Source organism: Telopea speciosissima, chromosome 1 (genome assembly GCF_018873765.1).
Source record: "Telopea speciosissima isolate NSW1024214 ecotype Mountain lineage chromosome 1, Tspe_v1, whole genome shotgun sequence".
Lineage (NCBI taxonomy): Eukaryota > Viridiplantae > Streptophyta > Magnoliopsida > Proteales > Proteaceae > Telopea > Telopea speciosissima.
In genome coordinates, this window is record NC_057916.1 from 10,230,953 (window position 1) to 10,257,228 (window position 26,276).

At 38.5% G+C, this 26,276-nt stretch overlaps 1 protein-coding gene across 2 annotated transcripts; it reads right to left on the reverse strand.

Moving 5' to 3' along the window:
- Window positions 1-8,557: 8,557 nt before the first annotated feature.
- LOC122653884 (20 kDa chaperonin, chloroplastic-like) lies at window positions 8,558-14,443 on the reverse strand. 2 transcript variants are annotated; one of them, XM_043847875.1, is made up of 6 exons: window positions 14,294-14,443; window positions 13,883-14,064; window positions 9,373-9,552; window positions 9,130-9,285; window positions 8,919-8,996; window positions 8,558-8,807 (listed from the first exon to the last, which is right to left on the reverse strand). In XM_043847875.1, exons 2-6 carry the CDS (start codon window positions 14,054-14,056, stop codon window positions 8,634-8,636), a joined length of 762 nt encoding a protein of 253 aa, XP_043703810.1. In that variant the 5' UTR covers window positions 14,057-14,064; window positions 14,294-14,443; the 3' UTR covers window positions 8,558-8,633. The 2 variants fall into 2 exon arrangements, with proteins under 2 accessions (XP_043703810.1, XP_043703878.1); XM_043847943.1 differs by lacking the exon at window positions 14,294-14,443 and having other exon boundaries at window positions 13,883-14,066.
- Window positions 14,444-26,276: the final 11,833 nt, after the last annotated feature.

The following is a 26,276-nucleotide window of genomic DNA, read 5'->3' on the forward strand; positions in this document are numbered from 1 at the left end:
ACCAGTGGCACTCTCGGTTAGGTCACCCCCCTTTAGGCATTTTAGCTCATTTATTTCCTAGTTTGGTCACCCTACGTACTAAGGATGACTTTTTTTGTGAGGCCTGTGTTCTGGCCAAATAAACACGTTCAAATTATCCTATTTCAAATAAAAGAAGTTCTACTTGTTTTAATTTGGTACACTCTGATGTTTGGGGCCCTAGTCGTAAACCATCTATTTCTGGTCATCGTTGGTTTGTGTCTTTCATTGATTGCCATTCTAGGAACACTTGGGTTTATCTTTTGCACACTAAAAATCAGGTTTTCTCCTGTTTTCAACATTTTCATAAAATGATACAAACTCAGTTCCAGGCTACTCTCCAAATATTAAGAAGTGATAATGGAACTGAGTATACTGAGTCCCAATTTCAGAAGTATTTGGCTGACTATGGCATTATTCACTAGACTAGCTGTGTTGATACCCCTGCCCAGAATGGCGTGGCAAAAAGAAAAAATCGTCACCTACAGGAAATGGCCAGGGCTTTGATGTTTGCGAGGAATGTTCCCTCTCAATATTGGGGGGATGCAGTCCTCACTGCTGCCTATCTTATCAATAGGTTACCTTCTCGGGTTCTTGGTTCCCGTACTCCCTCTGATATTTTATTAGGTCATTCCTCCTTTATTGTGCCTCCCAAAGTCTTTGGGTGTGTGTGCTATGCTAGGAATACTAGCTCCCCTGGCAAACTTGAGCCTAGGGGGCTCCGTTGTATTTTCTTGGGTTATTCTCCAACCCATAAAGGTTATAAGTGTTACCATCCCCCTTCCCGCCGTACCTTGGTTAGTATGGATGTGGTTTTTCATGAGACGCTTTCTTATTATTCTTCACCACCTCTTCAGGGGGAGAGTACAAGTGAAGATGTGCCTTTTGAAATTCCTCCACTGGAGGTTCCTCTATTCTGCCCTTGCCCCCTTTAGCATTCTGCCTACTGCCCCTTTGACTCTCGCCGACGTCCCCAGTGCTGCCTGACTTCCTTTGACTCTTTGCTCAACCACCTTTGGACATTGCCCCACCTTCTCATGTTGCTCCCTCACTCTTTGGGAATCCTTTACAAGGGAGACCATAGAAAATAGTGATGTTAATGTTCCTATTCAGGGGGAGCTGACTCCAGTGCAAAGAACTATTGGTGAATTTCAGAAAAGAATTGACAGCTCCAACATACTTACCTACACAAGGGGTAGAACCAACAGAGGGCATATGCAATCCACTTTAGCACCAATACCCATTCAATTGCCGGCTCCAGATCCAGATCCTCCATCTCTTGGTAATCCCTCCTCCTCCGACCTACCTATTGCTCATCGCAAAGGTACTAGGACTTGTATTTTACATCCTATATCTCATGTTGTCTCTTATAGTTCTCTTTCTCCTTCTTTTCGTGCCTTTGTATCTTCTCTCTCTTCTGTTTCGATTCCTAAAAATTGGCAGGAAGCTTCTACAAATGGAAAGTGGAAGGCAGCGATGTTGGAAGAAATGGGAGCGCTGAATAAAAATAATACATGGGAACTTGTGAATCTTCCTCCAGGGACAAACCAGTGGGATGTAAATGGGTCTTTGTGGTTAAACAGAAGGCTGATGGTTCTGTGGATCGATATAAGGCACGTCTGGTTGCAAAGGGGTTCACTCAGACTTATGGAGTTGATTATCGAGGAGACCTTTGCACCCGTGGCAAAGCTCAACACCGTCAGGTGCTATTATCTGTCTTTGCAAATCTTGGGTGGGATCTTGGCAGTTAGATGTCAAAAATGCCTTCCTCCATGGAGAGCTGGAGGAGGAGGTATACATGGACATTCCACCAGGATTCTCTAATGACAGGACTAAGGGCAAGGTTTGTAAATTGAAGCGTGCCCTTTATGGTTTAAAGCAGTCACCTAGGGCTTGGTTTGGCAGATTTCATAAGGCTATGATCTCAGCATGTTACAAGCAAAGCAATGCTGATCACACTTTGTTTATCAAACGACTTGGTAACAAGGTTACTCTTCTCATAGTCTATGTGGATGATATTGTGGTCACTGGTAATGATGATCTCTGCAATCGGGGATTTGAAAATTCTTCTTGGCCGTGAGTTTGAGGTCAAAGATCTTGGTTCCCTAAAATATTTTCATGGGATAGAAGTTGCTCGATCTTCAAAGGGCATCTTTCTTTCCCAAAGAAAATATGTCCTTGATCTATTGACTAAGACATGGCTGCTTGGCTGTCATCCTTCAGATACTCCTATGGAAGCTACTACAAAACTTAGGGAGAAAGAGGGTGAACCTGTTGACAAGGGTGCTTATCAGCGATTAGTGGGCAAACTAATCTACCTTTCTCACACACGTCCTGACATTGCAGTTGCTGTAAGTTTGGTGAGTCAGTTCATGCATGATCCCTATTCCTCTCATCTGGATGCGGTCCGTCGTATTTTGAGGTATTTGAAGTCGGCTCCAGGAAAGGGAATTCTTCTATCTTCCAATGGTCACTTGAAGATTGAAGCCTATATTGATGCCGATTGGGCTGGTTCGCCTGACAGGAAATCTATCTCTGGCTACTGTTCCTTTGTGGGTGGGAACCTTATCACATGGCGTAGCAAAAAGCAGAATGTTGTGGCAAGGTCTAGTACTGAATCCGAGTTCCGTGCGATGGCACAAAGCATTTGTGAACTTCTGTGGCTTAGAGGATTATTGCAGGATATCGGTGTTGCTGTCCATCTTTCTATGATGCTTTATTGTGACAATAAAGCAGCCATTAGCATTGCTCATAACCCTGTCCAGCATGATCATACTAAACACGTAGAGGTTGACCGACATTTCATCAAGGAGAAGCTTGAAGCTGGCCTCATTTGTGTTCCCTTTGTGAAGTCTACTGATCAACTAGCTAATGTGTTCACTAAGGCACTGAGTAGCAAGCTGTTTCATCCTATATTAGTCAAGTTGGGCATGCATGATATATATGCTCCAACTTGAGGGGGAGTGTTGAAATAGGTTACTTATCCCCTATCCGATTGGGGTAAGCAGTCCTAATTCTATTAGGACTGCTTCCTAACCGATTGGGGAAGTACCCCTAGTTAGATTAGGATGTTTCCTCTTTATTCCCTTTTATTTTTCTCTTTTATTTTTCTCCTTTTTTATTGTTTATCTCCCTCAACCGAATCCTAGTTTGGTATTCCTAATTGTACTAGGAATCCCTAATATGATTAGGACTGAGGTTGATTCCTATTTGTACTTGGATCCTTATCATTCTACTTAATATAAATACAAGGCCTGTGTGATCTAAGGATCGACAGAGTCTTACCCTAATTCAATTATCTCTACATAATCCACTCTAAGTACAATTGCCTACAAAATTGGAACCCTCTAATTAAGGTTTAAAACTGGATACATATGACCCTCCCCAGACCCCGCAGTGGCGGGAGCCTCTTTCACTGGTTACACCCTTTTTTTATATTTTTTATGATGCATTAGAAAAATGAGGAGACTGCTCATGATAAAATGTACTCTGTTCATGATGTGGGCATGCAGGTCTTCTGAAGAGGATGGAGAACCTGTGGAGAAAGTAGAAGCTCCTAAAGTGAAGATGGAATTTAGAGGGGAAACATTTCAACAATTGAACTGGGTATATGACATACAAAATTAGTCAATACCGCCTCAAAATTCAGATCATGGAAACTGAGAAACAGGTCTGTGGAAAATGAATCAACATATAAAATTTTAAACAGTTTTTTTATTAAAATAGATTCTTGAGAGGAAAATTTGCACTGTATTTACTCAGTAGAAACCTCCCATGTTTTTTCTTGAGAAGTGCTACTATTAGGAAGACTTAAATGGCTATTTGTTTATCTCAAACTATTTGCTATATTTAGTTTCAAGTACCTTATATTGTGGTCTCCCCCCCCCCCCCTCTCTCATTAACCTTAAAGTTATTCATGTAAAAAATAGAAACTAATGATGAGAATTATCCTCCAGCCATTACCATCCACTGAGGCCTCTCTTCAAGTGGTCTGGAAACCCTTGTCCTTCTTCATACCAATTGTGACAGTAGGGCATCCCTGCTTCATGTGTGTCATTTCTCCCTGAAAATTAATGGTCTACTCTTCTTCTTCTTCTTCTTGAATCAATCTTTAGGGTGATGTTCCATACTGAAACGAGCCTAGGCTGCTGCTAAGGGTCATTATGACAAGAGAAACCAGTCATTGTGAGGTGAAAACGATGTTTGAATTTTGTTTCTGAAAATTTCTCTTCTTTTTCTTCAATTTTCCTCAATCCTCTCACACCCAATCATTTGATTTTGCTCTGGCTTACTGTACCCCTTGTCTGCCTAATTTATGCTTTGGTTTAGTTTGATCATCCAACTGAGCAGCATTTGTGGAATCCGAATCATAAAAATAGGCAAACTCAATTCCATTATAACAATGATCAATCAATACCCATATTGTACATAAATGATGGAAGGAACTAAAATTACTTAAGGAGAGGTTTTTGTATGTTGATAATAAAATGCTATTTGATATGGTAAACATAAGGATAATGCCAATGAAAATCAAACAGAGCTGTTTACAATAATATGTATTGTGACAAAGCCTAAACTCAACAACCAGAACCTATGAAGAAGAAGAAGAGAAGAGTAACAGTGGAGACAATGGAGAAGAGGAGAGAGGATGAGCGGGATAGGAATGAAGTGGAATACCTCTATCGTGGACAGCCCCTCCCTTATATTAATCAAGCAACCAACTCTTAGTAGGAAACCTACTAAGAGTCTAATTACAACCAAAGACTTAACTAAAGTAAAAAATAATGACTAACTTAGACTGCTCCCACTCTCGACTTAACACTAACTCCTCCCCCTCATGGTACAATATTCAACATGTATGAATGTTATGCACCCATATCAAATAGCCATCAGCAATATATGAGATGTGGTCCAAATTCTTCTTTCTCAATGTGTAAAAGACACATTGACATTTAAGGAGATTAAATTGGGGGGGGGGGAGGGAATGAAGCAAGAAAGTAAGTCAGCATTGGCATACTTAAATAAAGGTTGATGGTTCCGGATTGAGAAAATGTAATTCCTTTTTCTTTGTTTGATTGATGTGATTTCTGCTGTTAAAACATTAAGGAGGTGTATTTGATTGTTTGTTAGGGTCCACTCTTGGTGGTTGCCGTGTTAGCTCGAGCTTATTATCATAGTTTGTTTTACTTGGAGTAATTTGTCCTATGAACTTCCTGCCTTTCATATGAAACTATTTTAACCAGGCATGCACAAGAATGTTGATTACAACATTTGTACTCTTAAGACATCTCCGGATCTGGAATCGATGCTTCAGAAGGTGCTGGGTATTGTGCTTTAGCAATCTTTTCTCCAAATTAATCCCTCTATGTTGATATTAGAAGATTCATTAATGAATACACATTTCGTGTGTAATTCATGACGAAAATTTCAGTTAGTTCCTTCAACCGAAGAAAAAGAATCAATTCATCTAAAGAGGAAATAAATCAAGCTTTACCATGTTTAACCTGTTACTGGATATGTTTGTCAGCAGCTTTTGCAGCATTCTCTATTCATGTTCCGAATTTCAGCTCAGATTGCATACCACATTTACCAATTCATTCATTGGGATGAATATTATCATCCTATTGTTGCATCCATGGTTCTGTTCTTTTTTTTTTTTTATTCCACTGTAAATTCTTGTCATACTTATGCTCTCCTGATTTTGCCAGGATGACAAAAAGAAGGGATGGAATTTTTAGACCACCTGTGCCCGGCCTATACAACCCAATCCAGGTGGCTCCCAAGCAAAACATATTACTCGACTGGAATCTCTGTATTGGCCACTGTGGAACCTGTTCAAGATTAACCAATCAACTGAGCAAACTTTTGGCAGCTCAATCCTCATGGTAAAAATTATTCCAAATAGGGCCCCCCCTTTTTCATTAGATGATATTAGGATGAAGGGTATTATCTCCAACGCTTCTTTTCTCTGCATGTTCTTCAAAATAGAGTTTTGGCCTTGTTTTGTTTTCTGATTGTGAACCAAGCAATTCAGATCTCCAATGCTTCACACTTGCCATTTGTGGGATAGCATTTGATGGTGCCACCCAAACTTTATCTTATCCATATTTTTTTGGATCGAGTTTTCTTTCACCCAGGGTTAAGGAAGAATTCCTTGCCCATGGCATTGGCACGGTCAACTGACCAATGGGAAGGGTATTTTTAAATTCGTCAAGTGAATAGAAGGTGGGAGTTGGTTGATAGAAAAAGAGTTTCATCCTATGGTCACATAATGGGTATGGGATTCTTCCCATTCGATGACTGAAGGAAAATTTTTGCCTATTTTACATGACATGAAAAGATCAAACACTCCCCCTCCCTTTTTGGTAGGATAGGAGTGGAAGGTATCTGTTTGTCTAATTCTTGGTGTTACCCTGTTTGGTGACATAGAGCCTGTTAGAATCTCCATTTTTCTCCTGTTGAAACATCTCTGTCACTAGCATTAGCATTGGAACTCGGCAACTAGCTGAAAATTACGGTGCAGACTACAATTTCTTCGGTTGCTTTTTACTACTTGATGCAAGAACTTCATTTCCTTTCCCCCGTCGATGCTTGTATGGCTTTAAGTTGATATCATCGCGGTGGGAAAATTCAAGTTGGGAGAGAATGGTGCTTGAGTTGAAGTCTAAAGGAAAAATATAATCCTAGTATTGGATGTGAGTTCAGTAAGTTTTTTCACTCGAAAAAATAGGGCAGCAGAGAGATCAACTTTGGATACCAGGGAAGTGGCCAAACTGCAATAGGTTCCTTTGTTTTTCCCTGGTAGATCTTCATTGTGTTGTTGGATAACCCATGGCTCGATTTTCGTCTTTTCATCTTTAGGTATGCTATGCTATTACTCTCTTTATCCAATCGATTCTCATTTTAGGTTGTGAAATATATATCTCTTTTTTTTTAAAAAAAAAAAAACCTACACAAAATCACCAAGTATCCATGTTTTTTATGGAAAAAGTGAGTGACCATTGGCTAATATTCAAGTTAGAGAAAATAATGCATTGGTTCAACAGAGTCTCCTTGAGTTCACCTTGTATACCCACCAATGGTTACACCAAGAATTAGCTCCAAAAAATATGTCAAAGAGTTTCTATACATTTGCAGCAAAAGATACAATGATCATCACTCGCAAAGTAACAAGTTTTGATTTAAGAGGGAAGCCTTTAAGTAACATTCTCCACAAAGAAAAAAAAATCTTAAGTTTGGAATGAATTTTTAATTTCCACATGAATTTCCACCACTTTAAGTAAGATGTTATGCCTCCATGCCTGGATGACTTAAAAAGCTGTCTTGTTAAGGAAGTAACCACTAACCTAGCAGTCAAAGGGACCTCTGGATTATGAAAATCAAAAGATATAAAGAGAACAATCGAAGCAACAGTAATCGACAATACGCTATTGACCAAAAAAAGCATTCCATTCAGTACAAGAAATACGATCCCTAACCTTATGCGTAAAAGAAGATCTATTTGAAGACGAAGGCATACAAAAACCTGAAAATCTGGGGAGTATGGTCCAAATATTAGTAGACGCCATGTCAGCCAAGTAGTCTTCTTTTTCCTTTTTTTTTTTATTTATTTATTTATTCACTTATAGTAATTGTTTCCTGCTTAATTAATAAAGGTACTGATGTAAAAGATTTCATTAATGCATTAGCAACTGCCTCTTATAATTGTTGGTATTTTAAGGTTATATTTTCGTAACAAAACATCAAATTTGAACTTTTTTTTTTTATTTTTCGAATCTAAATCGTGTTTCAAATTAGAATTGGGAAAACATAGGTATAGAAATACATAGGTTGTGTCCCAAATCCCAATACAAAAAAGGGTTTTTGATTAAATTAGATTTTAAAATTTAATACTTAGACTAATCTAGGCCATGTCCTCCTATCTATCAAATGGACGGTTGGATAGAGAGGGCATGCCATTCTACTGATTCGATTACAAATACTTTTAAATCACCAAAAAAGCTTCTGCCATGAAATTTGACCCTACTGTCAGAATCTCATCCGCACCCATCCAGGTATTCCATGTGTCAAGAAAACACTATGAGCTAAGTGCCAAGATGGGACAAATCCTTAATAAGATCAAGGGAAAGAGAGCACTATCTGGTCACGTGCGAAACGCTACCCCTATGCCCAGACACGAGGCAAAAATGACCACCACATCACCAGGCAAAATGACCCCCACATCGCCAGGTTGCGATGGTCATTTCACCCACCAGCCTCTGGGCACAGGGACAACACACCACACGTGCCCTTTCTACCTAAAATCAAACCTCATTAACCAGCCCAGCCATGCCATTATGTTCATATTTGCTCACCTGTCAATCGTATTCTTTCAAATAACCACCATGGTAATATTGCAGACTCAAAGAAAGCTACGTTTGAGAATGAGACAAACCAAGAGGATCTAAAGAGTACTATTTGTTAATTAAAAAAACAGTTCCTACAAAAGGAGACTATAAGAGAAAAGCCTGTGAGACAGAGAAGTGTAAATACAACTTTGAGTTCGAACACCGCCTGCCAATAACAACTCTACTGCAAAATCCGAGTTGGAAACAATGCCACATTACAAGCAATATCTATGAAAGCACAGCCATCACATCTGATGCCCTCAGAGCAATGTATTCAGAACCATCAGTGCTTTTGAAGTCATTCCCTGCATATTTGGAGTACAACACTGTGTTTCCAGGTGAAACTGTCAGTGGCTGTCGGTTGCCTCCTTCATCCAGGGGACCAGGTCCCACAGCAACCACCTGTTTCCACATAACAACCAATGGATATGCCACCACATTAAATCAGTGTGATCAATCCTGTGAGGAATTCATGTTTTGTTTTGATTAACAGTCCAAGGAATCTGATGTTACCGTGCCAATGGAAGGTTTCTCCTTAGCAGCCTCTGTCAGCAACAATCCTCCAGCAGTTTTCTCCTCAGCTACAGCAACCTGTGACCAAATACTGTATAAGGTACACAATTTTTGGAATTGGATTCAAATGATGGACAAGATATCAGAGACTAGGTAAGGCCTCACACACACATAAAGGAAAAAGGAAGATGGGGAGGGGAGGGGTGGATACCTTGATTAGAACACGGTCATTCATAGGCTTCATATCTTTGATGTCTTCTGTTTCAAGGATACCCACAATGTCATCCTCCTTCAAGAGCAGATGATTTGATCCATTGAACTCCAACTCTGTCCCTGCATACTTGGAGTACACTACCTGGGCGCCAGTCTGAGAAACAAAGAAGAAAATTGTTTTGGTGAAACTTATTCAACAATGAAGCAATTGGGACGAAGGATCATTGAAGCTGAAAATCACCTTCACACTGATGTCCACCTTGGTTTTACCAATCGTCTTACCCTCTCCAACAGCTACAACTTCACCTCCTTGAGGTTTTGTCTGAGCTGTTGAAGGAAGCAGTATACCACCACCTGTTTTCTCCTCTACTGTCTTGATCTTCACCAGCACTCTATCACCCAAAGGCTTGATAGAAGTGTACTGCAGGATAAAGAGTCGAATGAGATGGGTAGAAGATGGAATGAACATGAGGCACATCTAGACATTAATCCTCAAAAGCAGACAGAAAGATGGGTTGTTTGACATAAACAAAACAAAGCTTCTTATACCACACATCTGACCTCATATCATCATATAACCTTGTACCAAAAGCAGGAACCAAGCCTCCTTTCAATGCTACTCTCAAAGAGAGAGGATAGGATAAAATGATGTAGATCGAAAAGCATGAAGAAGAAAAGAACCAAAGTCGAAACCTGAGTTCAATTAATCCCCATGGTTCTGGTTCTGACCAGGCCTAGTGCTAGCTTACGTAAACCCTGGTTTGGTGGTATTGTTCAAATGATTACTGTTCACGAGGTTACTGTTCCCGTAGACCTAGTGTGGGCCCCCCATGGAGCCAGCTTGTGTGGAAGGATTTAGGAGCTACTAATATCTTTAGTGATTACTAAATAATGGAGAGTTGGGACTGCCAATATCTTGTGGTAGTCTCTACTTTATTTAGGGTCTGTAAGGCAACGTTTCTGTTCCAAAATACTGATTCTGAGTCAGAAACAGTTTTTTGGGTTTCTGTGATTTTGGAGTAATTCTGTATCGACAAATGTTGCATGGTAAAACTGGAAGAAAAAAAATTTGTTTCTGCCACTAGAAAAAAAAACACATGTATGAATTGCATATTAAGAGAAGAATTTCTTCTATTTTATGGTGGGGTAGTGGTAGTGAAGGTGGAGGTGGAGGTAGCAACGGTAGAGGGAGTGAGCTGGCGGCGGCAGTGGGGGAGGTGGTGGTGGTGGTGGTGGTGGTTTTGGTAAAGGTATGGCAGTGGAGGCGGTGGAGGTTGTGGAGGCAGTGGTGGTGGTGGAGGTGGAGGTGGAGGTGGAGGTGGTGGTGACAATGGCAGTAGAGGTGGTGGTGGCGGCAACAGTGGTGGTGAATATCAAGTCTGTATCGTGCACATTATTGCTTTCAGTTTGTGTTTGTTTTTTCAGAGCTTCTTTTTAATGCTTCTCAAAACCATGCCAGAACCATTTCTATTACCTGGTTCGTTTTTAAAAAAAAACACACACACACACACACAGAAAACGGACCGAACAACACATACAGGATCTGTTCCATTTCCGCCCCCAAAAACAATTTTTTGGAAGGTTACCATACAGACCCTTAAGTTTCCAATTTCAGTTTGTTACTACTTTTTGTTTGTTCTGTATAATAGGAGTTTCTATTTTGATGTATGAGAACTAGATTTTATAGGAAGTTTCTATTTTGGTTGTAAGTTACTTAGTAACAAACACTTCCTATTTTGTAACCCATACTTCTACTATAAATAAAGGGAAGAGGGCAGCCTAACCACAATTTTAACAGTGAACTTCAGTGCATATGCATGTATGCTTGCGAGAGACAATCACTGCTGTGAGAGACAGCTTGGGTGAGATGCCCTGGTAGAGAGAGGTGGGATACCTTCTCTACCGTATGTGAGATACCTACATATCCTTCTTATTCCGTCATCTTCTCTACCACCTTCTCCTTGTTTCTATTTTGTTTCACTGTTACTGAGACTCATTGGAGAGTTTCGAGACCATCTGAAGAAGGTTATTGAAGTACTGTGATACAGTTCTGTTATTTGTTCCATCATACCCCTTTAATGGCCTGAAAATTGGAGACAAACCCACAGCACCTCTGTTCTGGGTGTTTTAGGGCAACAACATTCGAGGGTGGATTCCTTAACATCCAACCAGTAACCTGGGTTCAAATTTGGATACCTTTCTTCCACAGCCCTAGGATTCTTTCGATATTAGTTTCAGCCTAATCCAAAGGTTGGATTTGGCCATAGGCTATAGTTGGCTATAGTTGCTATTTTGAACTCCTACCTTCTAATGTTGAGACCCCCTGATAACTTTCAATCCAGCCATCAGAATTGGCTGTAAATTTAAGGAATTCATCTACTGCTAATATCCTACACTCGCCCAAGGTTTGATGTAAATTCGATAACCAAATTTTGAATTCTACTCTTTCTCTTAAATTTGGTACAATTGACGTCCTGTGATTCTAGTTATGTCTTAGTTTCCTGGTGATTAATAGTTCGGTGATTAGGACTTCATCATAAAGTCGCTTGTTGCTTACTGATTTTGAGTTACATGTATCATAATTCATAAGCATAATGATTCCATAAGCTAAAATCAAGAATATATGGGTTTCAAGGCCAGCTTTTGTCTGCCATCTAGAGGACTAACCTACCCTGCTCCTACTCCATTCCAAGCATACTAAGTAATCCAACCAAACAGGTGAGAGGTATTGAAAGCTACTTAAAGACACCCGATCCTTTAAAACGTAGCGAAAACATTGATTTAGCAGCCAATGCATACTTCAAAATTGGACTATACACCATGTTCTTACCATTATCAAAGATTCCACGCAGTTTTCTTTGACCAGGACCTAGGAATTTCTCTGTCGATCTTGGATTATTGTAACATATCCATTTCTAAATACAGACTACCGTTTTTACCAGCACCAATAGAAAATTCATCTTCTACAAAGAAAACAGGATTTTCAAGTTATGGGTTTTTGTTGTCATCTATTGGTAAACCTTTGATCTCTTTTATCTCCATCCAGTGAGTGAGAAAGCTCAATACTCTTGGAGAATCATAACTCATACTTAAAAAGGCTTGGCTTTATATCATTACTCAAATTCTCTCTAAAATGGATCCTATTGATGAATTTTCACTAGATAAATGGGGCACTCTCTAACCACTTGTCTTCAAGAATGTCAAGTGCACGGAAAGTAAACTTAAACACAATTTTGTAAGTGCTTGAGTGGGGGTTTTCAACCATTGTAGTCTGTCTCATATTGGACACATACATATATAACCCAAGGAATCTGCTTGCACCATTCATTGCAGGCTTGTGGTGGGCTACCCATCGATGGGACTCTAACCATAGGTGTGTCCCTTTCCAATATAGTGACGCTCATTGAGATAGTGTAATATAGAATTACGGTTGCATTTGAACTTATCTTACATTTCGGGGTTAGCCAACGACTTATGGTTAAATAATTTTTCCAGGTATTTTTCTCATGGAAAAATCTAAGTTGATTTTGTTATCAGTCATTGTAGATTGTTATGGCTGACACAGGACCGTGGTTGTTTACTGTCAAACTCACTATGAACATTGTAAACTCAACCTAGTATTAACCTAGATCGTCATGAATGAAGTATAAAAAAAAATTTAAAATGAATGAAATATGAGTAACCCATCTATTAAACAGTTTGTGCTGCATTAAATAAGTTAAAACAAATTGAAACACATGACAATTTGTTTCAGCTTTCATAGAACCAAAAGTTTTTAATACATAAGGTGGATTCACTCTTCTAGCCTCAAGCATGACATTCAAGAAACATGATAAAAAGGGCGTACCCAGCGCACGAGGCTCCCGCCATTGCAGGGTCCGGGGAGGGTCATAATGTACGCAGCCTTAACCCCCGCTTCACGGATAGGCTGTTTTCCGACTCGAACCCGCGACCACTAAGTCACAATGGAGCAACCTTACAGGTGCACCAAGGCCCGCCCTCTATTCTAGACACATGATACTAACCAAAAATCTCAGTATGAAAACCTAAATTATTTTATAGTTCAAAGCCTTTTTTATTCTCTAGCTAGATTTATCATGTTTAAGATCAGTTTGACTCGAATTGAGAAAATACACTCACTAAGTAACTTGGAACATAAATTTAAGTATCAAAGCCTTCCAAGTGCAAGGGCCCAACTAGTGTCCAATTAGCGCAAGACTAAAACTTGACCAATAGTTACCCCATCAAACAAAACTATTCTGGTCCAAGACTTTCCTATGACACCACTTTCAGTTTATAGGAATCAACACAGCAATACATAGCTACAAGTCACCAGAACAGATAGGGTTACACATACGCTCACCAACATATGAATTGTTAAGCCACACTGCCACAGATAGGCACAGATGTTACTAGAACCTCCATTTCATTGAAAACAACAGCCCCACGTTCGATTCTCCTGGATTGCATATTGTGCCAAAAAAGGCACCTCTCTCTCAACATATGTTAGTGATGACTACACAACTAGGAACTCAAAAAACCCATTTGCTGCTATTCCTGTACAGAAACTAACAGATATATAAGCTCCTACTCCAGTAGCTTCGTGGTTTGTGCTATAGATTACTTTACTAGGCAAATGGAGAATCTTAACTCACAAACCCAATAGAGTTCACTATATAGCATGTGTTCATCATGAAAACAAATACTACAACCATTATAAAAGTAAGAAATGGGAAACAGAAGGAAAATACCTTCGGTGCAACAGTAGTTGCAGCTCTCACAACGAGTCCTCGTAACCGCCTTTGGTTGAAACCGACACGGGGAGGGGCAATTACAGAAACAGAAACACTTGATTGACGAAGCCCTTGAAAAGAAGGCAACCCTCGAGTTGAAATAGAAGAGCCAGTCAACTGAAGGGCCGCCATGGATTCCTGAGAGACATCAGGTGTGTCAAACAGAGTCGAAAAGAAATTAAAACCCTAAAGAAGAATCCGTTTTAAACCGGAAAAACCAATACAAAAATAGAAATTGATACAGAAACCACAAACCCCACATTGGTAGTTCAGAAGAAAATTTGAGATTCAGAAATGATACAAATATAAATTGAGTTCATTTTTCCATCTTAGCAGGAATATTTGAAGAAAATCAGAAGAATACGAACCAAACCTCAGACGGGAGATTAAATTAACCAAATTGGCTCTTTTCCTTAAGTCTTAGCCTGCTTCTGTAAGCGAGGAAGTATGCAAATGAAGATAAAACCCTAGGAAGGTATCAAAGTGCTGAGTGGGTTTTATCGAAGAAGATAAGACGCTTCTAGAACATGGTTTCCAGTTTTCAACTAATAAAATCGGATCGATCGTATCGCGAATTCCCGATACTCATAAATTTTAAAGAGTGGCCGATCCGAGCCAGCCTGAGTTGAATCAACGCATATGACCGGTCCAACTCAGGCTCGAATAGCGGAATTGAAAATTATGGAAACATTGAACAGAGAGATCCAACTAGGGCTGCAACAGGGTCGGGTTGGGCTGGATCTTTTAAAACCTCAGGCCCGACCTCGCTCTAACTCAGGGCCAGAAAAATCCGACCCTGACCTGCTCTCAAGGTTGAGTCGAATTGACCCTAATTAACCCTAACCATGGGGGGTAGGAAAACGCAAAGACTGGCCAAGCTATGAAGAAGAAGAATATATTTTGAATGTACAAGCAACAATGGAGGGACTTTAAGAGTTTCCTTCTATCTATTGCATTGAAGAGAACTCATTGTTACAAGGAAGCTAGTCCAGTTGTTGATTCTGTTGCCAGAAAAAAAAAAAGCATTCACCCAATTGGCTCTGGTCATTGGGTGGTTTCTCCAGATTTTGTGAAAGATGATATTATGTGGGATGTTCCAGGAAGGCCCAGATTCGATTTGTCGAATAAGTCAAATCTATTGTGTCCTATTCTTATTGTGTTATGTCTCTCCTGATGGCATTGCCGAAAGTGGGGTCACAATTTAAATTTTGATTTTCTTTTGGTTTGAGTGTGCCTAGATGTTTTTTTGCCTAGTGTGCTTAAATGTTAATCTCATATATACTTTCTAATTTATTCATTGATCAAAAAAACGAAAAACTTTTGCCGATCTTTAGCATGAAAAAAAAAAAAAAGAAACACATCTGAGTCGTCCATTCTCATGGTTGTTCCTACAAAAGTTCGAAACTATTTATTCTTGCTCGAAATTGGGAGAGTGCACAGTAATGTTTAGAGCACTAGTACATGTGCATGGACTTCATTGTTCAAAGAAAGATCAAATTGGTTGCAACCAAGTCTCGAATTTCGAAAGGAGCTGACAATATATCTTTGGACTTCAAGCTTTACAAGGTCTTTATTTCAATATGTTATTATTTGGAAAGTCATTGATGATTTGCAAGCCCATATGGTGCTTCAAATTCAAAAATATATTGCCTTCTAAGAATTGAAGAATTAATCCATACAAGATTAATTTCCATCACCGATCTTGATATTTTCAAAATATCAACAATCCTGATCAAGACTGACACTCTTAAGCTACAAGGTGTTGCCAGACTTGCAAACTTGGATTGGAGCAAGCCAATGTAGAAGGAGAGGGGGAGGGTTGCAACGCTTTGTGTTATCTGTAGACATCTCATTTTTTCACTCGGAGTAAGCTAGACGATGATGAATCGAGAATTTTTGAAATGTTATGGGACTATTATTTATAGCTTGGGAGGTTCCACGTGCCCCTGATAGTGTTCCAAATCCGTACGATTTTAAAATCATCTAAAGATGCATTTTGAAAATCCTAGTAAATTGGTTTTGCCATGCATCTATAATACATGACCCAATACCTTAAAAACCTAACTCAATTTTGGTTTAGGGTCATACTTGAACCAAGTCCAAACCTTTATACTAGCTCAAGTCAGCAAATATGTTGGTACTAAATGTAGATCCACTGGCATTATCGATAGATGGCACCGACAATGGTTGGATCTTGTTGAGTATTGTCCAGCTCTCGTTGAGTACCTTTAGATTCCATTATGGCGCTGGATTTTGGGTATTTTTAGAATTATGGACTCTTTGAATCTGTGTTTGTAATGACCTTATCTTGCCTTTGTCAACCTGGACAGTATATGAGTTAGATTCAATAAAGCAAATAACAATTAATATTTACTTATAGGTACAACCCAATATAGTAGATATAAACTATTCACTCATAAGTACTTCTTAAGATGGATGTAACTTAAAAACCCCCAAATTATTACCCAAAAAAAAACCTTAAAACCCCAAATTGATAGAATTAATCATGGATTTCTCCATCCACTTAACAATATCCCATAAGGGAGCTAAGGGTATGAAATAAATTAATGTCTGCATTTTTGTTTGTCAAAATAATTTATTCAAATAATTTGGATCGTTGATTGAACATCAAAAATTTTGTCCTTCTAAAACTATTTTAAAATATTAATTTAAATATTTTAAATCATTTGCAAACAATTTATAAAAGTGTGACTGGAGTTTGGAGTTTCATCTAATCATAGTCGGATATCTCTCTCAAGATATTCATCCTATACAGGAAATGGATTCCATATTAAGCATCTCTTCCATTAACAGACATGTACTGTGAATCTAGTGTATTGATATGACTAGTGGAGGCATCAACTATTTGTATACCAAAACGCACTATGTCTCGTTGCAACGATAAAGACCTCTCACATATGGGGACTAAACAATTATTATAAAGAATCTTGATTCATAAATAATCACCAATAGTCCATACAAGGTTCTCAAATGATCCTATTCGATACACGTATATATGACTAGTGTGTTTGTATACGGAATCGTCATTTGGATAAACACACAGTGTAGCGACCATGTAAATAAAACGCACTATGTCTCGTTGCATTGTGTGTTTGTACACCAAAACACACTATGTCTCGATGCAATGGTAAAGACCTCTCACGTCTGGGGACTAAACAAATATCATAGAGAATCTTGATTCATAAATAATCACCATGTAATTAAATAAAATGCCATGTTTTACCCCTAGTTGTGGTATGTGGGCAGTGTGCCCAACCTTTTCCCGTGAAAAACATATCAAACAAGAGTGAGTGAGTTGAGACACATGGAGAGAATAGAAATTGAGAAAATAGAAAGTTGCCTGGTCACGTAGCCCTTGCACCCAGATACAAGAGCATGCAAAATTACTACCCCAACCCCGTGAAATAAAAAATTCAATCCATGTTGATGCCATGCGCGTTCTCTCATTAGTCAGAACATTGCCCCTCTGTCCAAATATAAGATTCACTACCACCTATTTTTCAAGAAATAAAAAATCTCATTGATGCCCCTTGCAAGTGTTGTAAATTAAAAAGCCCCTCCCCTGGGGGCGCCACCAAAAAGGCCCTCCCTTGAGGGTTTAAAGTAAAAAAAAAAAAAAAAAAATTAAAAAAATAATAAAATTGGTGGTTTTTGGTTTTTTTTTATTTAAAAAAAAACTTGGTGGTGACTTGTGAGCCGATGCCGTGTGGGTCCCCTTTTTCACATGGGAGGAACCCAATTGGTTGTTTGACATTGTATACTCTGTTTCTTGGGCAAATTTCATGGACACCTCCTAAAAATATTTCTAAATGACAAGTACACCCTAAATTTTGTCAAAATGGCAACCTTTCCCTTGACGTTAAGCAAGGTTACCCACAATTTAAAATGTCAATTTTACCCTCTTAGTAATTTAAATAAAAATTACTAAGATTCCATCATCTTCCCAAATCCAACTTCCTCATCACCGGCCACCACTGTCTCTCCGACCACCACTGATTTCACCCAGAAGCCCATAAACAGGAAAGTATGACATGATGAGCAGTAGCACCGCTGGCGACACTCTCTGCGACCGGAGAGAATAAATTTCGATCACAAAAAACTCTCATTTCATTTCTTTCCCTCTTCTCAACCGCCATAGCAAATCAACGAGCTTGCGCACATCGTTCTGAAACTCATATTTGGAATCAGAGTTTGGAGCAACATCACCAACAGTAAGAATCATCCGAACCAATCGCATTCTCCGACAACAGCCATGGAAATAAAACCAGAAAAAAAAATTACAAAAACCCAACAAAAATAAATTCAATTTTCTCTATCAAAGTCTATACCTAACCCCTCACAACCCTCTGTGTCTACAGACAAAATTAGGGTTTATCTCTTCAAAAAAAATTCCTAACAAAGAGACTACTTTTTCTAGACTGAGATTTATAAATAGCATTCCATCCAAGAGTGCCAAGATATGAAGAGAGAAGCAAAGAAAGAACAAATTAAACTTTAAGTGCTTTTAGATAAGGAAGAAGAAAGCGAACCTCCACTCCCCCCGCCTTCCCTGTCCTTCTCAGTTCTTCTTCTTCTCTGTAACACACTGGTTGAGGCAGAACCGAAACATGCCCAAACCAACACCCTATTGCATCTCTAGAGGCCATATAGGGTGTGTCAACTTTCACAAGGTGTTCTGGTGGACTGCCTCTAAATTTTCTTCTGGTGTTTTATAAGCTTTTGCTGTGTGTTGTTCCAAGTCAAAATAAGAATTCTTCCATGTAATTGCTAGCCTGGATAATGATTTTATCTTTTAGCCATTAAAAAAAAAAACTGGAGCACTTCTTTTTCATATATTGGTTTTTAGAACTCTGATTGTTCATTTCAGGAGTTCCGCACATCTTCGAGGAATATGATATCATTCATGCTCCAAAAAAAAATAAAAATCTCTCATGTTCAAGTTTTGATTGATTAATATCATCATGGCAGTTTCCAGCTGCGCTAGGGTTCCTCCTTGTTCTTTTGATTGCCGCCCAAATCCCCATTTCACCGGCAACCTTTGCCCTGAGATACCTTCGTTATCTTCTAGCAAGGCCTGTTTGCTTCCTTTCCACGGAGGATCATCGCCTTCCTATCCCTTCTTTGGCTCGGGTTTGTCTTCTCTTATCCTCAAGTTCCCTCCCAATTTCGTCCGTCAGCTCAACAACAAAGCTCGGAGGAATTGCAGCAACATCGGCGTGGCCCAAGTCGTGGCGGCTTGGTCGAACAATCCTTCACGTTGTACCGCCGCTACATCAAAACCACCACCTCCTCTGCTTCTCCCAATTTCTAGACCGAGCATGAAAATCGGTCAATAATGGCATCTATTGCAGGTGGAGGAATTTTCTGTTCTTGCTTCTTCTACCTTCAGCCAAGCGAAAACGATGAAGAAAATCTGGTTTGTATTTGGGATATTGGGGATTTAACCTTAAGGGTATAATAGTAAGTTCACCCTATGGTAAGGGTAATTTTGCCATTATAAAAGAGTTAACAGCCACTTAACTGCACAGACCTAACGGAGTGGGCTAAATTGAAATAAAAATATAAAATAAAGGTAGTCTGTGCCATTTTGACAAAATTTAGGATGTTCTTATCATTTCGAATAGTTATAGGGGGTGTCCGTGGAATTTGCCCTTCTTCTTTTTAAGTGCTCAGTCTTATTGCCTTTTGCAGCTCGATTCAGATTTTAGGGGTCATAGCCTCTCTTTATCTGAATCACCACAGGCTATTACTGAAGCATTTGATTCCTCCGTTTCTGCGTCATCTTGGTTATCTCGTTCATGAGAAACATCAATGAACTTAGAAACCGAATGGAAAGACTTGGAGAACCGAGAGCAGATGTTCAACAGTTCCTTTGTGGATGTTGCTCGAAGCAGAGGAGAAGTGATAAAAGAAGTGGTGACAAATTGGTTAGTGCCACGGTGAGGTTGAGTTATTCTTTGGGAGTTTATGGGATGGTTGGAATAGGGAAGATAAACTTGATAAAAGAAATAGCCGACTTTGAATATTATAGCGATTACGGAGCTAGAGAAATCGGACAATTCCCTTACAAGGAGCTGAGATTGTGGTTTTAGACAATTTCAGGTATGTTAACAAGAGTACTCTCCTTCAAAATTGAGTTATGACTATTTTGAAAGCAAGAAAACACTTTTTGTTGTTTATTTCCTGAAGACTATTATGGATGTTTTTTTGCTATTGACGGTCATGCTTGTTGTTAAATGTTGATGGAAGAGAGGATGTGTTAGGATGCACTATATTGTTCCATGTGGCCAAGATAATCAGCCTTGAGGGTGTACCATTGCTTCTCTTGGTTAATAGAGCTTTGAGTGTTAGATCTAGGTCTTGATGTGTCAATATGTATCTTAGAAGAAACTTGAAATACTATACCTAAGTGGCTCCAAAATAATGACTTTGGTACAAGAAATAAGATTAGTGACAAATCGTCAGTGCTTGAATTTGTCAAAAAACTACAAATTGATTATTCCTCCAAATGTTATGTTGAGGTTATCTCCGTTAGAAGAACTTGACTTGTGCTATAGCATTGACAAGTGAGAAATTGAAAGATCAGAAGATAGAAGCAAGGCTTGTTTGTCTGAGCTGGAATCCTTGGCTGGTTTGACAAATTTTCCAACTAGGTTGAGGATTTGTTGGGACGAACAGAGGAGCTAGCTCAAAAATTACCATGTTACAAACAACATATATTCAGGACTTATTGGAGAGAGTTGTCAAAACAAGTTGCGGTCTCTACCATTAAAAGATGCAAGGAGCATATTTTGAGGGCTGAGGTCCCTATAATTGCATTCAATAGGTTGGAATAATTGCAGTTAAACCGTGTATGAAACTTGAGGAAAATCTGCCATGTGCCTTTTCTAAGGGGGAGCTTGGAGCTTGGAGAACCTAAGGCTTGTGGATATGGATGATTGGAGACTTTCGAGTCCAATATTTCCAATGAATATTGTGCATGGTGACCTACACCTATAAGATATTAGAATTAGCTTAAACTCTGATGTAGAAGAAATAATTGCACAGGATGACAAGGTAAACAAGTAGAAGATGGTGCTTCCAAATCTTAGGCACTTATATATTGCCGGATGTTTCCGTTTGAAGCACATCTTTAAAATGAGTATGACTCAAGGTCTCCCACAACTAGAAGAACTTAATATTATTGATTGTCCTAATTTAGAGAAAATATTTGTTAACAATGGTGGAGATAACAAGGGCAAGGGTGGTGCTTCCTCAATTGAAGGTTCCAGAATTAATAGGGTTGCCAAACTTCGCGGTGGTATGCCAAGGGGTATTAGTTAGTGATTTCCCTGTCTTCACAAGATTCTGCATTTACGAGTGCCCCAATTTGAAAAAGCTCCCTGTAATTCCAAGGAGCACACCAACATTAATGGGGATCGTAACACAAGAAACATGGTTCAATGATTTGGAGTGGGATGAACCAAGTGACAAGCTGTACCTTCAAGAAAGGGTGAAGGTATGTTATTCTCTCTATCTCTTTCTTCACCAAAATCATTTTTTTAAATGAGAATAAATATTTCCACCCAGTATGTGGCACAACGAAATGTATAATATAGAACCATCCAACAGGTTAAATTTGTAAGCAAATCCATACTGGGCCTCAAAGCAAGGAAGTTGCAGCTGTGTCAACCAAGAGATTAAGCTATCTAAGCTTTCACTTCTCTACTTTCTGAAGATGCTTTCACCTTTTGGTATGTTTCTGTCAAATCCCATTAAATTGGCATGCAATATACATAGATGCATGTGTTCTAGGGAATATTTACATTATGCAATTTGTTAAATGATGATGACTAAAAAAGGGCTAGAGTTTTCTTCATGGTTTGTTTAACCAGACTTGTCTACATGGCTTTGAGTATCTCCTATGTCGCAGCTCTACTGAAGTTCAAATTTTGTGGATATGTTATTTATTCTCAACCTTTAGTTAAACCTCATTGACTCTTTTCAACTATATCTCTTCCCTCCCCCCCCCCCCCAACATGGGGGAGAAGAAAAAAAGCATTCACATGAATTTAATTTAACACAACAGTCATATTGCTCTCTGTCTCTCTCTCTGCCACTTCTTTGGAGGGTGAGGGTAAATGTTTCATTTCTTACAAGAAAATTGGGGGGGGGGGGGTCTCTCTCTTTAAAATCTTAAGCTAGATCAATTTGTATCTAGGACTGGCAATAGGAAGCTGTTTACCCGTATATCACCTCACTGCCACTTCTTTGGAGGGTGAGGGTAAATGTTTCATTTCTTATAAGAAAATTGGAGTGGGGGGGGGGGGGGTGTAGAGCAATTCTTACTGGCCTAGCTAAGTGTACACAATAAGGTTTTGAGGTCAAAATTTCAATTTTTTTTATGAGATATAATAGGTTTATTGCATGCCATGGGCTTACCAGCCTTATCCCTGTTACATGGCAGGGTAAACGAACTTTTTTCCATGGGGCTAAAGGTAAAAGCCAATCCTTACCTAATCCCGTGAGGTTAGGATGAGCCCCAAACTTAGGGGGGTAAAGGCAAGGTTAAAGCGCTCATCCAAGCCCATCAACCCTGTTGATACCCCCTGCTTGTCCACCTCAAACTTCTTGAAATCAGTCCATCAGTATTTTTTCTGTTATCCTTCTTGAGTTCCCCCCCCCCCCCCCCCCAATCGAGGCTCCATCTGTTTCCATGTGAAAAGTAGGAAAAGAAAATTTCTGCAAAATAAGATTTTCTCTGTTTGTTTTGATGGAAAATATAAATAAATGACATTGAAAAATAAGAATTTTATGTCAAGTATTTTTTTTCATTTAAAAAATTATTTTCTGGTAAAATTTCACCCAAAAAAATTGTAGTGAAGATTTCAGATAACTAATTTTTCCTAAACTAAGATAAAACTAATAAACATGTTTATGTTCTTACCACAATAAATTCAATTTTATACTGTTGCCAATAAAGTTTAGTTAACATCTTGGACTTGACAATATTTCATAGGTGCAATCTAATACAAAGCTTGTGATTTCCCCAAGGAACATTGAGTTGTGTTAACTCTTCATGTGGTTATGCATAATTTACCCCCAAATTGTGTTGTTTTCTATTGACTAGTTACCCCACTCTGAAAATTAGTATCGAGTAAGATAATAACCATATAACCTTGTCGAAAGCTGCTTGAATCAGCATATTTAATTCTTTCTGCTTTTCCATTTTGTGTCTTACTTCATTACAGTGTTACACCATTATACATTTACTACTGAGAATGTTAGCATGATTTTAATATAATCTTCAATCTTTCTTTAAAATTTGTATGTCATGCCATGAGGCAACTCACTTTCTGTTGTTGTTGCTGGATACTTGCATCTCTAATTTCCTTTGCAATTGACAAAGAGCTATTAAATTCGAGTCTTCTAGCTTTTAGACCATTGATAGTTTGATACATGGTAGGCATAATTTTCTTTCCCCTTTTTTTGAGAGGAGGGGGAGGGGGGGGGGGGCACAGGATTGGCATTTTATCTGTCATATTTTTCTTCTTCATGCTGTTTTTGCTAAGTAATTTATTTTTTATATAAATTTTCTATACTTTGTTCTTCGACTCGCCAGGAAACAGAATACTATCCTTCCTTAAATTTTCTATAATTTGCATCTTCTTGTTTTGCTTGGCTGGAGACAATTGACCTTATTGCCTTACATATGTTGCAATAATTCATACTAATATTATAGTTAATATCTGTTGAGTTGATTTTCTTATGTAAAGGAAGCATTATGTCAACTGGTTTCTGAATTTTGATCATTTTGCTTGCTTGGTAGGCTTATGCAGGGTACCAAAGACAAAGTGTACCATCTTACTAAACAAAGGTGGAGGTTACTTCCTTGATGACTATTTTTATGCATATTTATTGGTCTTGCAATTATGTGGGGGAATAAACTTTACGGATTCACATTAGAATTTATTGATTCATTGATGTAATTTCAATCTGATGAAGTATTTTTGTTTTATTTGTTTCTTGGGGACAGTTTTCATGCATGGCTGTGTAAGCCGTGCATGTGAGAGGATGGGAGTTTTGTCTTTTTCCAACTCATGTGAGAGGGGACACGGTCGTTTATGAAATCTTTGGCCTTGTTTCTTTGTTATTGTTTGAAACTTTCTCTTTCCCCTTCGTTTACACTTAATGGATCAAACATGTTAAAAAATCATCCAAATATAATTGTCATGTGTTTGGAATTATTTGAAATTAGTATTCCTTTAGATTAGGTTATAAAAATGTTTGAACCCTTGATCTTTTGTTCTTTTTCATTCCTATATTTTCTTTCAGATGCAAGTTTTTTGACGTTTTTTCTTTTGTGGCTAAGATTAATGAGATGTTAATTTTTTCATTAAAAAAAAAAAAAAAAAACTCGATGCCTTGTTCTGGAGCAACCATTTGGTTAACACTATGCAGTCACTAATGATGTTTATGCAAGGAAAATTACACTTAAACATCTCTAAGCAGGGAGCAAGGTTTTTTTTTTTTTTTTTTTTTTTTTGGTTGGTCAGGAGCAGGGAGCAAGTTGAACCCAGGATCCATCTACTTTTTGCTACAGGAGTCCATCCCAAGATCCTGACCGTCCAAGAACCATCATTATGTAGCGGATCATCTGGTTTTTAGGTCAGACCATTTGAACTGTTTGGACTGTCAAAAGACCGATGAACTGATGGTTAAACAATATGGCATATGCCCACCTAGCTTCATTTGAGTTGGGATCAAAGCTCTACCAATACAAATTACTCCACAGATGATGGCTGTTGGTAACCAAGTAAAGAAAGAGTACGGCAACCATCAAACATTTTGTCTGAAAATCTAGTCATGAAAATAATCGTCATAAACCCATTTAAAGATGAGCTGAGTAATACTACGAGGATTAGGATTAATACGGAGGAAACAGCCTCTTTGTGAAAGCATGGGTAAGGTTATGTACATCATGACCCTCTGTGGATTTAGAAGTGGCGGGAGCCTCATACACTAGATACACCCCTTTTATAATGGAATACACAGATTTTGTTGAACCCAAATAAGATAAAATGCAACGCTAGTATAGAAATAACTTTTATTTCAAACTTAGTTAAAGAAGGATAAGATAGGAATGAAAGCAATAAAGCTCCCATGGAAGAGGACCGACCAGCAAGATGCCTTGAAGGTAGTCGTCACTAGAGATGAAGTAAGGAGGTGGTTCTCTCTTGAAGATCACAAGGCAGTCATAAAATAAAATAAAAAAGGTGGTCAAGTTTCTTCATTCATTGGGTATCATCCAATTACATTGTGTAATTTGACATACAAAAATTATAACCAAAATTTTGTCCCATCGGCTTCAAAATGTTGTTGGGAGATGTGGTGAGTGATAGGCCATCAACTTTTATGATTCAAGAGGGTAATAAAAAAATATAGTAACATAAACTACTCCAACTTTTCTTTTTTATTATTTTGATGAATGTTCTAATCGGCTTCTCTTTTGAGTAGTGTATGATGTATATTATATATAGCAATTGATCATTGCCTGATTGTATTACCCTTACACCATGGGGCTTATAAGAATGTGCATTGGCATTCATATGGGTGAGATTTTTTATTTCACGAGGGGTGAGAAGGTAATTTTACACACTTCCATGTTTGAACACAAGAACCACACAACCAAGCAAAATTCTTATTCCAAACCACCCCCCCGTGGATCGTTATCCTCTACTGTCCACTACCTGAACAGCACCTGTTGTCCCCTCACATGGGCGAAATGACGACTTAACCTCCCTATCCAAACACTGCCCGAGGGAGGTTAAGTCATCATTTCATGCCTCATGTGAGGGGACAACACTGTATTGTTCGGGCAGCGAACAACAGAGGATAAAAATTCCACCCTCCCCCCCCCCCCACACACACACAAACAAGCAACATTCTTTTTACCTATATATATGTAAGTGTATTTAGAATTTAAACACCTTTTTTTTATTATCACTTGTTTTATTCCCGAATGTTTTTTTTAATTAGGGATTTCAAATTAAATTTAAAGTGACACATCATTATGACATTATCAAACACTGTCACTATTTTGCACATTTTTTTAGGTACATGTAAAAAATGATATTATTTACATTAATTGAGGGGAGAGGGATGTGATACTAAAAGAGCAAAAAATTAATGCTCCAAATTATTTGACACTTTGAACGGTGTCAATAAGAAAATCCATATATATATATATATATGATTTTGTTTTGGTGGATGAGACAAACAGAGATTTAACAAGTTGGAGTTACAGAAATCCACCCTAGAATCAAAAGGCTTTAAGTAGAATGACAACAGA